This window comes from Erythrolamprus reginae, chromosome 1 (assembly GCF_031021105.1).
Source record: "Erythrolamprus reginae isolate rEryReg1 chromosome 1, rEryReg1.hap1, whole genome shotgun sequence".
Lineage (NCBI taxonomy): Eukaryota > Metazoa > Chordata > Lepidosauria > Squamata > Dipsadidae > Erythrolamprus > Erythrolamprus reginae.
In genome coordinates, this window is record NC_091950.1 from 82,713,723 (window position 1) to 82,729,028 (window position 15,306).

The window sequence follows — 15,306 nt, forward strand, 5'->3', positions numbered from 1 at the left end:
AAAACTCTGTCTTTATCATGACATTTCGGCAACTTGGTTCCAAATCAAATCATGAATTACCTGTGACAGGCTCTTGAGGAGGGATTTTTTTCAATTATGTTTAGATTAATACATACCTATCAAAGCTTTTTCAATGATTGATATTTTCTTAAATATTGCAAAACTATTATTATTATTTTATTATTAATATTATTATTTGTATTTCCATATTCAGTTTGCATAAACTGCATGCCAATTTGATTAAAGGAACCTAGGTCAGATATATTTTGCATCTCTTCAGCTACTGTTTTACACACCAGTACTAAGATATCCCTGGGAACTCCACCAGTCAATATATCAAAGGCAAAATACAAAATCCTTTCTTTTCTTGCAACAAACCAAAATAAAACTGAAGTAAATTTCCTAACCATCAGAACAATTAATCAGTGGAAGGACTTGTCTCCAGACGTTGTGGGTACTCCAACATGGGTAGTTTTTAAAAAGAAATTGGACAATCATTTGTCTGAAATGGTATAGCAATTCCTCCTTGAATAGGGGGGATTGGACTAGAACAGGCCTAGGCAAAGTTGGCTCTTCTATGGCATGTTGACTTCAATTCCTCAGCTAGCATGATTGGCTCAGGAATTCTGGGAGTTGAAGTCCACAAGTCATAGAAGAGCCAACTTTGCCTACTTCTGGACTAGAAGATCTCCACGGTTCCTTTGAAGCCAGCGAATAAAATGATGAAGAATCACAGGCAAAATGATTACATAAAACAATTTAATTAAAATGTAATTAAAAAACAAGGCAGGAGAGCGGGAAAAATGTGGTATGTTATTAAGATTTTTAGAATCATAATGAAGAGGTGTGTTTTATATATTATACATTTAGAATGTGCAAGCGTGTAGAGTGCAGAATTAAGACTATTCTTAACACAGTGGCTCCTACTTAAGTCTATTGTGTATCAGACAAAACAGCAACAACCATTTCAGTACCTGTTCACCAGAGATGAACACATTATCAAGAGAAGCAGAGAAAAGACTGAATGAGAGAGGGGGGGGTGAGAAAGAGAGGGGGGGAGAGAGAGAGAGAGATTTTGAGGGCATGGTCTAATCATATTAATAGGTAGTCCTTGACTTATGACCACACTTGGAACCAGAAAGGTTGTGGTTAAGTGGTGCAATCACTTAAGTTTACAATCTTTTTTGCCACACTCCATAAGCGAAATATGACATGTCTGCGACTTGCAACCACCTGCTAGCTTCCCTACCGATTTTGCTTCTTGGAAGCCAGTTGGGAAGGTTGCAGATAGTGATAATGTGATTCTGGGATGCTGCAGACATCACAAATACCTGCTGGTTGCCAAGCACTCAGTTCATCATCAGGTGAGCACAGGGATGCTGCAACAATCATAAATGTGAGGACACTTTTTTCAGCACCATTATAATTTTGAACTGTTGCTAAATGAACGATCATAAGTCGAGGACTATCTGTATTCAACGTTTACTGTGTCCGTGTTATGCATCATCATCATCATCATCAAATGTATCTGTTATTATATCTCAGTGAGGCTGCTGCAGCTTTGCTGATCAAAAGCTTTTAGGATTCAGACTATTAAAAACCAGTCCTTTAAGGAAATCTAAAATCCTATGCATGAATTTGACATGTGCTTAGCGCAAGAGCAGGAACCCACCAAAACATTTAAAAATAAGAGTCCAAAATAAACAGACAAAATGCTTAGTAAATTATAAACTGCAATTGGAATGCTCAAGGTTTAATTGTTCAAAGACATCCTAAATTGCCAAATCAAATAATGCTCCAAAAAGATTCTGAGTGCTTTTTATGTAAAAATCCCAAGGACTGGAAGTTCCTAGATATTCACTGAATTCCTTTCCCTGCAATTCTATAACTGAAGTGCTACATCTCTGTAAGGTGTGTATGAATGAACACAAACATGCATGAAGTACAGCAAACTCCAAATGCCAGCGAAGGTACTAGACTTTCTGGGCTGCCATGATGTCCTCTAGTGCAGTGGTCCCCAACCACCAGTCAATGGACTGGCACTGGGCCACGGGAGCAAAGAAATGAAGCCCCATCTGTGGGATGAAGGCAGCATGTGAAACCACGCCCCCTCCAGTCCATGGAGAAACCTCTCTCTACCAGATGGATTCATAGTTGGGGTCCACTGCTTACGTGTTCACCCCAATCTTTGCAGTCCACATTAATTAAACAGACTTGGTGTGCTTAAAGTCTTACAGCTCACAGTAGAGGGAGCAGTCTGTAGGGCAGTGATAGCGAACCTTTTTTTTCTCGGGTGCTGAAAGAGCGTGAGTGTGCACTATCGCATGTGTGTGGGTGCCCACACCCATGATTCAATGCTTGGGCCTGGCGAAAACAGCTTCCCCTGCCCCCCGGAGGCCCTCTGGAGGCCCGAAATGTCCTGTTTCCAACTTCTGATGGGCCTAGTAGGCTTGTGTTTCGCCTTCCCCAGGCTGCAAAGGCTTCCCTAGAGCCGGGGGAGGGGAAAAACGCCCTCCCCCGGGGACTCTCTAGAAGCTAAAAATGCCCTCCCAGAGCCTCTGTGAGCCAAAAATCAGCTGGCCGGCACACACATGCACGTTGGAGCTGAGCTAGGGCAATGGCTCACCTGCCAGCAGATATGGCTCCGCGTGCCACCTGTGGCACCCATGCCATAGTTTCGCCATCACTGCTGTAGGGCAAGAATAAGCCAAACATAAATCTTTGGAAAATAGTCCATTTGTCTGTTACCTAATGGGGGAAAGGGGTACTGTATTGTGAAAGAAGGAAAAACGTGTTTATAACAAAACCCGTGTATAAGGAACACTTAAGTTTTAGCTTCTACATAAACCGGCACAAAAATAAGCCTTTAATTTCATTTTAGCACAGATCCATAGGATCACACGTATGCGAAAAGGCAGCCTTCTCTCATCATATGGAACTCCTCCTTTGACTAGGAATCCATGTTGGGGAAGATGCTGACTTTATTGTTCCTGCTCATTTTTCGTTCTGATTTACCCTTGGGTTGCTTTGTCTGGATCAGCTCCTCTGGTGTATTCCCTAAAGGAGGCAGAAGTCGTTTCTTGCCATTCCGGTTTTCTGCTAGCCACTGTGGAGGCAACTCAAAAGGTCCAAAGCCCAGTTGCGTAGAATACTTTTCTTTGGCCAATTCGGCTTCCGTAGAGAAAGCTGGTGCTATTTGTGCAGCAGAATCTGCAATTGCAGGACGAACAGACCTCTGAATTTTGGCTTCTTCTACATCTAAGCTGCTGGTGGTGGGTATCTCCTCCTGTTGGTAGTCATTGGGGTCCACAGATTTAGCTTCATTTTCATCTTCTGTGGGCTTGAAAATTTGCTGCTGCCCAATGTGAAACATTTCTAGGAGTTGGCTGCCAGAACGAACGTGAGATTCGAGATGGGCCTCCGCAGCATTCCCAGAAGTGACTATGTTCCTTCGACTATATCTCCGATGTAACTGCAGTATTGTCCCTACTAAACATTTCCGTACAGATTTGTTAACAGTCAGGAAGAGTAGTGGGTTGGCCAGCAGTGATATTTTAGGCAACCAGATAGCAGTGAGAAGCAAGTATACAGAAGTATCAGAAGAATCCAGGGCAGCATGATAAACCACTACAGTCATATAGGGAACACTGCAGAAGATGAAAATCATAACCATAGACAGAAGCATGGTGTGAAGTTCAGATTCTCTCTGGGAGGCATAAGGAATAGAGATTGTGTTTTGAGGAGTTCTTAAGGCAGCTATAATGACTTTTTTCTTCTGGCTGGCGCTCAGTGCCTTGTGGATGAGGATCATGAACAGAAACACCACAGTCACTGGTAAAATCACAGTGGTAAGGTTGTAAGTGATAACATATGCCAAATGGCCAATAGAGTAACTCCAAGGCCCAGTACATGCGGATATAGCATATACGTCTGACACATGAGTCACAGCAAAGACTGGAATGCTGGCTACCACGGCATGAGTCCAAATATAGATCAACAGATCTCGTGATTTGGCATCTGATATCTTTCTTTGCAGTGGGTATAAGACCGAATAGTACCTATACAAGGAAGAGAGAGCAGAAATATCTGTAAGAGATGCAGAAATTTATTTAGAAACATAGAAACATAGAAGACTGACGGCAGAAAAAGACCTCATGGTCCATCTAGTCTGCCTTTATACTATTGCCTGTATTTTATCTTACAATGGATATATGTTTATCCCAGGCATGTTTAAATTCATTTACTGTGGATTTACCAACCACGTCTGCTGGAAGTTTGTTCCAAGGATCTGCTACTCTTTCAGTTAAAATAATATTTTCTCACGTTGCTTCTGATCTTTCCCCCAACTAACTTCAGATTGTGTCCCCTTGTTCTTGTGTTCACTTTCCTATTAAAAACACTTCCCTCCTGAACCTTATTTAACCCTTTAACATATTTAAATGTTTCGATCATGTCCCCCCTTTCCTTTCTGTCCTCCAGACTATACAGATTGAGTTCATTAAGTCTTTCCTGATACGTTTTATGCTTAAGACCTTCCACCATTCTTGTAGCCCGTCTTTGGACCCGTTCAATTCTGTCAATATCTTTTTGTAGGTGAGGTCTCCAGAACTGAACACAGTATTCCAAATGTGGTCTCACCAGCGCTCTATATAAGGGGATCACAATCTCCCTGTTCCTGCTTGTTATACCTCTAGCTATGCAGCCAAGCATCCTACTTGCTTTTCCTACTGCCCGACCACACTGCTCACTTTATTTATTTATTTATTTATTAAATTTGTATGCCACCCCTCTCCGCAGACTCGGGGCGATTCACAACAGCAACAGAAAACAATATATAATACAAATTCAATAATTAGAAAGCTAAAAACCCATAATTTTAAAAAAGCATGCACACAACATACCATACATCAGTGATGGCGAACCTATGACACGCGTGTCAGCACTGACACGCGTAGCCATTTTCAGTGACACGCGGCCGCCGGAGAAACTTTCGGAGAGTTACGTTTCATCCTCGGCTCCTACATGGCCAGGTGCAGTAGCCGAGGATAAAAAAATTGCTGTAGTGTAGACTGTAGACTAGTGACTCTGTGCCGGAGGTCTGTAGGCCAGAACAGCAGAGCTCCGGCACAGAGCGTCTAGGCCTGGGACTTCCGCTAGGCCAAACCTCCAGCTGACGCAGCAGGGAGCAGCGGAACGCCGCGGGGGACGTGTATCTGAGGTCCTGTGATAGCTGTCTGGAGGTCCTGTGATCGCTGTCTGGAGGCCCTATGATCGCTGTCTGGAGGTCCTGCTGCTGGACTGCCACAGGTTCGCCATCACTGGAAGAATTCCCCCTCCCCCTCACTTATCTTAGTTCATGGCACCCCACACAAGTTAAATAACAGCAAGACCAACAAAAGAAACCAACTGACAGATGAACAAAGAAGTCACTAAGCAGGTAAGTTAAATAATTATACATATTTGTTATTTAAACTATAAATATCACAAAATTGTGTTCTTTTTTCTCAAGGTGACACACCACCCGAGTTATGCTCGGTTTTTTGGTGAAGTTTGACACACCAAGCTCAAAAGGTTGCCCATCACTGCCATACATAAACAGTATAGGCCTGGGGAAGATATTTCAGTTCCCCCATGCCTGACGGCAGAGGTGGGTTTTAAGGAGTTTGAGGAAGGCAAGGAGGGTGGGGGCAGTTCTAATCTCAGGGGGGAGCTGGTTCCAGAGGGTCGGGGTCGCCACAGAGAAGGCTCTTCCCCTGGGACCCGCCAAACAACAGAAATGCTGTTCCTCCTTATTCTTCCAGATTAGAATCCATCTCCAAATATTTACATATGCAGAATACTATTCCTTGACCTTTTACTTGTTTATTGGATTTATATGCCGCCCCTCTCCAAGGACTTGGGGAAATGAAAATTAATTAATTAAAATTAATTTACATAATTAAACGTGAACTATTATCAGAGGGTTTTTAATTTATTTTATTTGTTAATTAGACTTCTATGCTGCCCTTCTCGAAGCGACTCAGGATTTAAGATGTTTCCATGTTAGATCTAATACAGCTAGTCCTTGACTTATGATCACAACTGAGTCAAAAATTTATGTCACCAAGTGAGGCATTTGTTGTTAGTTTTGTCTCATTTTACAGTTTTACTTGTCACAGTTATCAAGTCAATCACTGCAGTTGTTATGTTAGTAACACAGTTGTTAAGTGAATCTGGCTTCCCCATTGGCTTTGCCTGTCAGAAGTTTGAAAAAATTGATCACATGACTCCAGGACATTGTAGCCGTCATAAATACAAACCAATTGCCAATTTTGATCACATAACTATGGGAATGCTGAAACAATTGTTAGTGTGAAAAGCGGACATATGACATCTTTTTCAGCGCTGTTGTAAGTTTGAGCGGTCACTAAATCAAAGGTTGCAAGTCAAGGAGTATCTGTATACACACTTTTAAAGCCATTAATGTAATCCCAGTGGTTCTCAACCTTTCTAATGCTACGACTCCTTAATACCTTAATACCCATGGTGACCCCCAACCATAAGTCTAGCACCAATTCTCCAACAGAGCTTTAAAGCTGATTGACAGGAAGGTGACACCCCTAATGTAAACGCCTGATTGGTCGGATTGTAAAAATATGTTACAAGGCGCCAGAATGGAAGCTTTAGTTCCTAACACCATGAGAAATTTGTCTTTTCCCATGGTCTTAAACAACTCCTGTGAAACCCCACAAAGAGTCCCGACCCCCAGGTTGAGACCCGCTGCCTTATGAAATAATTACAAATGCAACTTATATTGATCAATTTGTATCAAAGATTGGGGTTAGAATTTACCCTGAAACTTCTGTTTTTCGATATTATCTCATAACCTCTTTTGTTTCAAAAATCATTCATATCCTTTGTGGCCAGATCTAAAAAGATGCCTCATTTGCTCAAAGGCCCCAGGCCTGCTGGCAGAAACAGGTCTTTAAGGCTTTCTGGAAAGCCCATAGGGTGGGGGGCAGTATGACACTCAGGAGGTAGCTGGTTCCAGAGAGCCGGTGATTAGAAGACATTAGAAGACATTAGAAATGATTAGAAGACAACCTATTCAACATCTGCTTTGCTACTAATGGGAATTAGCGAACGGATAAGAGCAGTATTAATTAGGTAGTGAAGAATCAATGCAGAACTTCTGTCATATCCTTCAAATATTGCTACAAATTCCATGACAGTCAGGTTGAGAGTTAGAATCCATAATATCTCTTAATAAGTACTGGTACTTTAAAAAGTGGAATTATTATTGGAGTATTAGTATTATTATTTATTAGATTTCTATGCCACCCCTCTCCGTATATTATCTTCCTTTCTTCTAATATATGCACAATAAAATTATCTTTTTAGTGATAGGAAAGATTAGAAAACAGCCAGTCAAGTTAAATTAAGAAGGTTGTTTAAAAAGAACAGCCAACACCCATATTATACAAATCAGTTTGTCTCTTTTAACCCAACTCCTTTCACAAGTTGTTTACATTTGATTGTTTATGCAATCTTTTTATTTTATTTTTATTTTTTTAAAGAAATATCAAATTGATATGGAAGTAAGACAAACAGAAAGCAGAACAATAAATCAGAGGAACAGTAATTATCAGATTTGTCCAGGTTCAACTGTGAAGGGAGAAAACTGAAAGATAACCTGTGAATAATCATAGTGTCTTACCGATCCAGAGCAATGACAGGAAAACTAAGGATGATCACTGAGCAGAAGACTTTATGCAAGAATTTTATGACTTTGCAGAAGACCATGGTGTAGATCCACCCACAGCAATGTGGGCTGGTACTGAGAACAATGTCAAAAGGCACGCAGACAAGGCTGGCACAGATCCCAGAACAAGCCAGGTTCTTAATAAATCGGTTTGTTACTGATTTAAAAACTGATGTCCTGAATGTCGACCACAAGACCACCACGTTTCCTGCATGAAGAGAAACAAAAATCAAACTCTGAAAATTAAGAAAGGCATGTGTCATGGTACAGCTACCTGCAATTCATTTTATTCAGCAAACAGCATTACAGATTAATTCAAACATAATTATCTACCTTGCTGCTATCTTGCTCAAACCTAGCATCGTATTTAATTCTGTAGATATTTACCCAGAATTAAGTGCTGCTCATTAATCACCCTGGGAATAGTAATGCTTCCTAGCAGGAACACAGGATTGCAGCGTGAGTTATAATTTCAATAAAAAGTACAGTGTTCCCCCGATTTCCGCGGGGGATGCGTTCCGAGACCGCCTGCAAAAGTCGAATTTCCGCAAAGTAGAGATGCGGAAGTAAATACACCATTTTTGGCTATGGACAGTATCACTTAACACTTTAAACCCCTAAATTACGATTTCCCATTCCCTTAACAACCATTTACTCACCATTATTACTGGTACTCACCATTGAATAAGTCATTTAGTGATCCTGATATTTATAAACATAATTATTTATTAACAATAATTATTATTTTTTGTTATTTATTTGCAAAAATTATTAGTTTGGCGATGACATATGGCGTCATCGGGTGGGAAAAACCGTGATATAGAAAAAAAACAGCAAAGTATTTTTTAATTAATATTTTTTTTAAAACCATGATATAGGCTATTCGCGAAGTTCGAACCCGCGAAAATCGAGGGAACACTGTATTCCATAAATGTTCCAATTTCTGAATAAAGTGGGAGTGAATATAATAAATTGGTTCAATATTAACTATCTCATTCCACACATTCCTATATAATTAACATATATGCGACCTGACTCAGTGACTTTCAACATCTTACAAATTATAAAAGAAGAAAACGACACAAAACAAAAAAGAACACAGATGGCAGGTAGAAACAAAGAAAAAGATAAAAGCGAAGCTTCAGTTATGTTCATTACAGGCCAGCGGTAAGTTGCTCCCGGTTCAGACCGGTTCTTAGAAACTGTAGCGGTGACAAGGCTCCGCCCATCATCTGGGATGCTTCTGCGCATGTGTGGAAGTGTTGCGTGCACTGCACAAGCTGGTAGCAGACTAATTCAGAACCCACTACTGCTACAGGCCTATATAAGTATGAAAAGCCAGAACTTCAAACACCTCCCATATCCTAGAAAGGTTGGGGGCTATTTGAATCTTTGTGGGAGCCTCATTCCAGAAGTGCTGCTACAGAGGAGATGCATTTCCATGATCTAGAAAAATGGCATCATGGTTTAATTGAGGGAATCCAGAGTGATGGGTTATTTGTCAGATTATTTGCCCAATAAGAATGGAGTTCCCTTGTCAGTCATTGCTCCCTTCCTGTTCACTTTGGTATCCATCCTTTGCACTTACAGACAGGCTCTTTTTTGACACAGATGTGACATTTTCTCCTAGACCCCTCTATGCCCAAGACCCGCTCATCACACTACAGTGGTACCTCTACTTACGAACTTAATTTATTCCGTGATCAGGTTCTTAAGTAGAAAAGTTAGTAAGAAGCAATTTTTCCCATAGGAATCAATGTAAAAGCAAATAATGTGTGCGATTGGGGAAACCACAGGGAGGGTGAAGGCCCTGTTTCCTCCTAGGAGATTCCTAGAGAGGCCGCACGGAGGCTTCTCCCCACCTTTTCCAGCCCTGTTTCCTCCCAGGAGATTCCTAGAGAGACTCCATGCAGGCTTCTCCTTGCCTTTTCTGGCTCTGTTTCCTCCCAGGAGATTCTTCCTCCCAGGAGGCTTCTCCCTGCCTTTTCTGGCCCTGTTTCCCCCCAGGAGATTCCTAGAGAGTCCCCACGGAGTCTTCTTCCCATCTTTTCCAGCCCTGCTTCCTCCCAAGAGATTCCTAGACAAGCCCCATGGAGGCTTCTCCCTGCCTTTTCCCGTTAGACTTTCGGGTTTGTAAGTGGAAAATGGTTCTTGAGAAGAGGCAAAAAAATCTTGAATACCTGGTTCTTATCTAGAAAAGTTCATAAGTAGAGGTGTTCTTAGGTAGAGGTACCACTGTATTTTTTTCAAGTAGATAAACCAGCTGTTTCATGCACCCATCCCTGACCCACCATACTTTATGGGGACCATTTGTGGCTGCTTTACCTGCTGACAGGCAACACTTGATTGGAAGAGAAACAAAGATAGCTTTCTCTTAGCTGTTCCATAGTAAAACCCTAAGAGCATCCCCACTGTTAGTCTCAATACTAAGGCAGAGTAAGAACCAGCAAGGAGGCAGTTTGGTTTATTCTAGCCTGCTGTTCTGCTGTCTCATTGACAGGCGGAAAACACTTTAATGCAATAATCTGCAAATGAAGAAGGCAAAGCCCAGTCTACATTTCCAAATCAATTACATTTTTATCTATTTTTCTTTGCTATTCTTTACATTTTGTTATCTACTTTTTGTTGGCTAATGTTGTCATCAACATTGTCGACTGGAAAAGAAAAATAAAGGGAAGTTGCCAAAATTTTTCATAAGTTTTTCTTTTCAATTCATGCTATAATTTATTCAATTTACTTGAAACTGGGAAGTGAGGAAGTGGAGTTGTATGTTGTAGATTTTTAATGCTGTTGATTTTTAATGCTGTAAGTCACACAGAGTCCCCAAGTGTGATATTGGCACTTGTGTGTGTGTGTACATGTACATGTTATGTATTCATATACATTTTTTCTCACGGTATACATATAATAAATTGTGTATGTAACAGCTATTTTGTCTGGATCATTTATGTACTGCATTATATTACATCTTTTGAGTGAGTTATCTGGAAAGGTCTATTTTGAAATATGTGTGGTAATGGAGATTATGATTTATTTTAAAGAATTTCACAGTGGACTTTTTCTTTGCCTCCTTATTCTTTGTGATAAGTACAAATATTTGAAATTGCTTGGCATTAGGACAAAGCAGTGTTAGTACAGGTAGTGAAAACAAATTGAGATGCAACAGTGCTAATTTGGGGAAAGTACAAGAGACCGAAAAAACCCTATAGGGTAGAAAAGACTTTAGTAAAGGTTTATATAAAGTTTAGTTTCTCTTTAGTCGATGAGTTCTCTTAAGCGTCTCAGTTGTCACATAGGTATTTTCCCCAGTTTTTATTTATTTATTTATTCATTTATTCATTTAATTAATTAATTAATTTATTTATTTATTGGATTTATATGCCGCCCCTCTCCGAGGACTCGGGGGGCCTCACAGCATGTACAGAAACACAGGAAACAATAATAACAATCCAATTGTACCTTAAAAAACAATCTTAAAATTCTAATTAAAAACTATCAATATCATTCATTCAGCAGTCAAACTAAGCATTCAGCAGTCAGGGGGGAAGGTCTAAGGAACCCCAGGCCTGGCAGCAAAGATGAGTTTTTAAACTTTTTCTTTTGGGGTCTTTCCTACCAACATCAAATTATTTTTAAAAGCTGGTGACAAAAGTCAGGAAATTTAAGCTCATTTAAACCTCATATGCACTGGCTGCCGATCAATTTCCGGTAACAATTCAAAGTGTTAGCTATGACCTACAAAGCCCTACATGGCATTGGACCAGAATACCTCCAAGACCGCCTTCTGACGCACAAATCCCAGTGGCCGATTAGGTCCCACAGAGTTGGCCTTCTCCGGGTCCCGATGACTAAACAATTTTTCTGTGGGGGCCCCAGCCCTCTGGAACCAACTCCCCCCAGAGATTAGGACAGCCCCCATCATCCTCACCTTTCGTAAGTTATTAAAAACCCATCTTTGCCACCAGGCATGGGGAAACTAACACACACCCCAATTGTCAAGGCTGGTGTATGGTTTGATTGGTTGTGTGATTATTTTATTTTAAGGGTTTTAAATTGTATTTTAAAATTGAATTTGTACACTGTTTATGTTGTGGTGAGCCGCCCCGAGTCCTCGAAGAGGGGCAGCATACAAATCTAATAAAAATAATAATAATAATAATAATAATAATAATAATAATAATATATTTCAGCAAGAGACAAAAGAAATACAAAAACATGTTTGCTAATTCGTAATAAAATCTTTCCTATGTTCAGTGACTTATTCTCCTATATGTGTAGGAGCCTTAAAATGCTTAACTCTGGAGAGATCTCCTGAATGATAAAGCAAGCTCTGCCAATATATTATTTTCTCCCTCATTCTTCCCATTAAGTTTATGGTACTCACCTATTAGCAACAGCTTCAAAGGGGAACAAATAACACAGGCTACTCTACGGTTACCATAGCAACAATAATCTCATGAAGCTAAAATCATTTTCTTTGGCTTGATTGCTAACTGTGCCTCAATCGTTTTGGCTTTATGTCTAACATGGCAAATGAGAACCTGGTACCATTTCTGTAGAAATCATGACTTGTTCAGATTTTTTTCTCCTTATTGAACAGAACTTATTCAAGAATGCGTGCTATGTTGTTTATTGACTGTGACAGTTAGATTAAAATTATATAGTTATGTATAGTTTTACATGAAGATTACCTGAAAGTAAAGAAGGTAGGCATGTTTATTTCTTCCCTGAGACTAGTAGAGTAGTAAAATCTACCATATTTTTCGGAGTATAAGACGCACCTTAGATTTTGGGGAGGAAAATAGGGAATTCATCTGGCTAGCGTCCTTAGTCTGGTCAGCTTCAGCACATTATTTTATCCCCTGGTTAAGGACTTTAAAAAATATTCTGAGAGAGTAACAATGAAAGAGCTTGCAAGCCAGTAAGAAGTGAGAACATCATTAGCACCTGGAAAGAAACAGTCTGAGCAAGTAGAGCAATGGAAAAAACCCTGCAAAGATTTGGGGCTTAGAAAACATTCTTCTTTGCATAGAGTAACAATGAAAGAGCTTTCAAGCCGGTAAGAGCTGGGAACATCATTAGCACCTGCTTAGGGCTGGAAAGAAACATTTGGAACAAGTTAGACCAATGGGGGGGGGGGGAAACCTGTGAAGACTTAGGGCTTGGAAAACATTCTTTGCAGAGAGTAACAATGAAAGAGCTTGGGTACATTAATAGCACCTGGTTAGGGCTGGAAAGAAACATCTGGAGCAAGTAAAGCAATGAAAAACACCCTCTACAAAGACAGGGTTTGGAATTCATTCCTGGCAGAGAGTAACAATGACAGAGCTTGCAAGCCAATAAAGGCTGGGAACATTATTAGCACCTGGTTAGGGTTGGAAAGAAGCTTACTCAGAGCAAGTTAGAGTAATGAAAAAAACCCTGCAAAGACTTAGGGCTTGGAAAACATTTGCAGAGAAAAACAATGAAAGAGCCTGCAAGGTAAGAGCTGGGAAGATTGTTAGCAGCTACATAGCGCTGGGGGGGGGGGGAAAGCTACATTCAAAGTATAAGACACACCCTAATTATCAGCCTCTTTTAGGGTGGAAAAAGGTGTGTCTTATACACCAAAAATACTTACTTACTTACTTACTTACTGGATTTGTATGCCGCCCCTCTCCAGAGACTCGGGGCGGCTAACAGCAACAATAAAACGGTGTACAATAGTAATCTAATACTAAAAACTATTAAAACCCCATTAATATAAAAACCAAACATACATACATACATACCAATTGTAAAGGCCCAGGGGGAAAGAGGATCTCAATTCCCCCATGCCTGACGGCAGAGGTGGGTTTTAAGTAGCTTACGAAAGGCAAGGAGGGTGGGGGCAATTCTAATATCTGGGGGGAGTTGGTTCCAGAGGGCTGGGGCCGCCATAGAGAAGGCTCTTCCCCTCGGTCCCGCCAAGCGACATTGTTTAGTTGACGGGACCCGGAGAAGATCCACTCCGTGGGACCTAACTGGTCGCTGGGATTCAATATATACAGTATGTGTGTGTGTGTGTGTATGCTTGTATATGTATATGTATATATACATATACAGTGATCCCTCGGTTAGCGCGGGGGTTACGTTCCAAGACCTCCCGCGCTAACCGATTTCCGTGTTATACTGGATGCGGAAGTAAAAACACCATCTGCGCATGCGCGCCCTTTGTTCCATGGCCGCACATGCGCAGAAGGTGGAGCGACGCAAGTTCGGAGGCTGGCAATGCAATGGTGATTTTTCCGGGCTCCTCGCCGCTACCCACAGGGCAGCGCTGGCGGCAATGGCAATGGCAACCCTCCCTCCTTCCCTCCTTCCCTTCTCTCCCTCCCTCCTTCCCTCCTTCCTTCCTCTCACCGGCTTTCTTGGGGCAGCGCTGGCGGCAATGGCAATGGCAACCCTCCCTCCTTCCCTTCTCTCCCTCCCTCCTTCCCTCCTTCCTTCCTCTCACCGGCTTTCTTGGGGCAGCGCTGGCGGCAATGGCAATGGCAACCCTCCCTCCTTCCCTTCTCTCCCTCCCTCCTTCCTTCCCTCCTTCCTTCCTCTCACCAATCAGCAATCAGTATGACGTCATCGGGCGGGAAAAACCGTGGTGTAGGAAAAAAAACGCGGACTTATTTTTTAATTAATATTTTTTGAAAAACCGCGTTGCAGCGTTTCGCGCTAATCGAGAACGCGCAAATCGAGGGATCACTGTATATATATACTATATATATATAGAGAGAGAGTAGATTTGTAGATTTTCACGGGTACAAGTATGAAGGTCCTGGCATATTCGGGTTTCCTCCCATGCAAGTTTCAGAGATTTCTGGCCACGTTTCAACGAGGTCCCACTCGTCGTCTTCAGGCTGGTGCTTTTGTTCTTGTGCCAGGGTGAACACCTCCAGACCCATAAAGCCTACAAAGCACAGGTATCAGCTAGTAGAATATAAACACATATAAAATAAGAAAAGGAAAGTAATTAAAGAGAAAAGGGGAGAAACTAAAGTAGTAAAGACAAAAATACAAAGAATTAGCTTCCTGAAGAAAGCCACCTGAAGACACTAGAAGTATTTGAAATGTGAATTTACAAGCATAACTTAGGTTGACAAAATCAGAAATAAGGAAGTGATAAGCCATCTGGGAAAGCCAAGGGAAATAGTCAAAACCATAAAAAAGTGGAAGTTAGAATATTTTGGACATGTGATGTGACACCCAGGATAATACACCATACTGCACTTAATTCTCCAAGGAAAAATTGAAGGCAAATGAGATCCAGACAAAAGAGGGACATCATGACTTCAGAATCTAAGGGACTGGTTTGAACAAAACTCAACAGCACTTTTTCATGTGGCTGTTGATAAGAATAGGAATGACAACATGATCGTCAACATCCGATGATGGACATGGCACAAGAAGAAGAATACTGGGGCAAAGAACTTACCTACTAGTGGAATATCTACCTGAAGCAGGAGGGTTTATTTATTTTTGTAGATTTAATATCTGAAACTTGTTTTGCAACTAAGACGTTTCATAAAAATTGAATAACCTCTTCCTTAATT

General features: G+C 41.0%; 1 protein-coding gene across 1 annotated transcript in view; it reads right to left on the reverse strand.

Annotated features, from left to right (window-relative positions):
- Positions 1-2,876: 2,876 nt before the first annotated feature.
- The window catches only part of GPR176 (G protein-coupled receptor 176), a 30,615-nt gene continuing 18,185 nt past the window's right edge, over positions 2,877-15,306 (reverse strand). Inside the window, exons 2-3 of the mRNA XM_070734201.1 lie at positions 7,697-7,949; positions 2,877-4,058 (exon numbers count right to left, since the gene is read on the reverse strand). Of these exons, the coding sequence (XP_070590302.1) occupies positions 2,951-4,058; positions 7,697-7,949 (1,361 nt within the window). The 3' untranslated portion in view covers positions 2,877-2,950. The remainder of the gene's footprint in view (positions 4,059-7,696; positions 7,950-15,306) is intronic.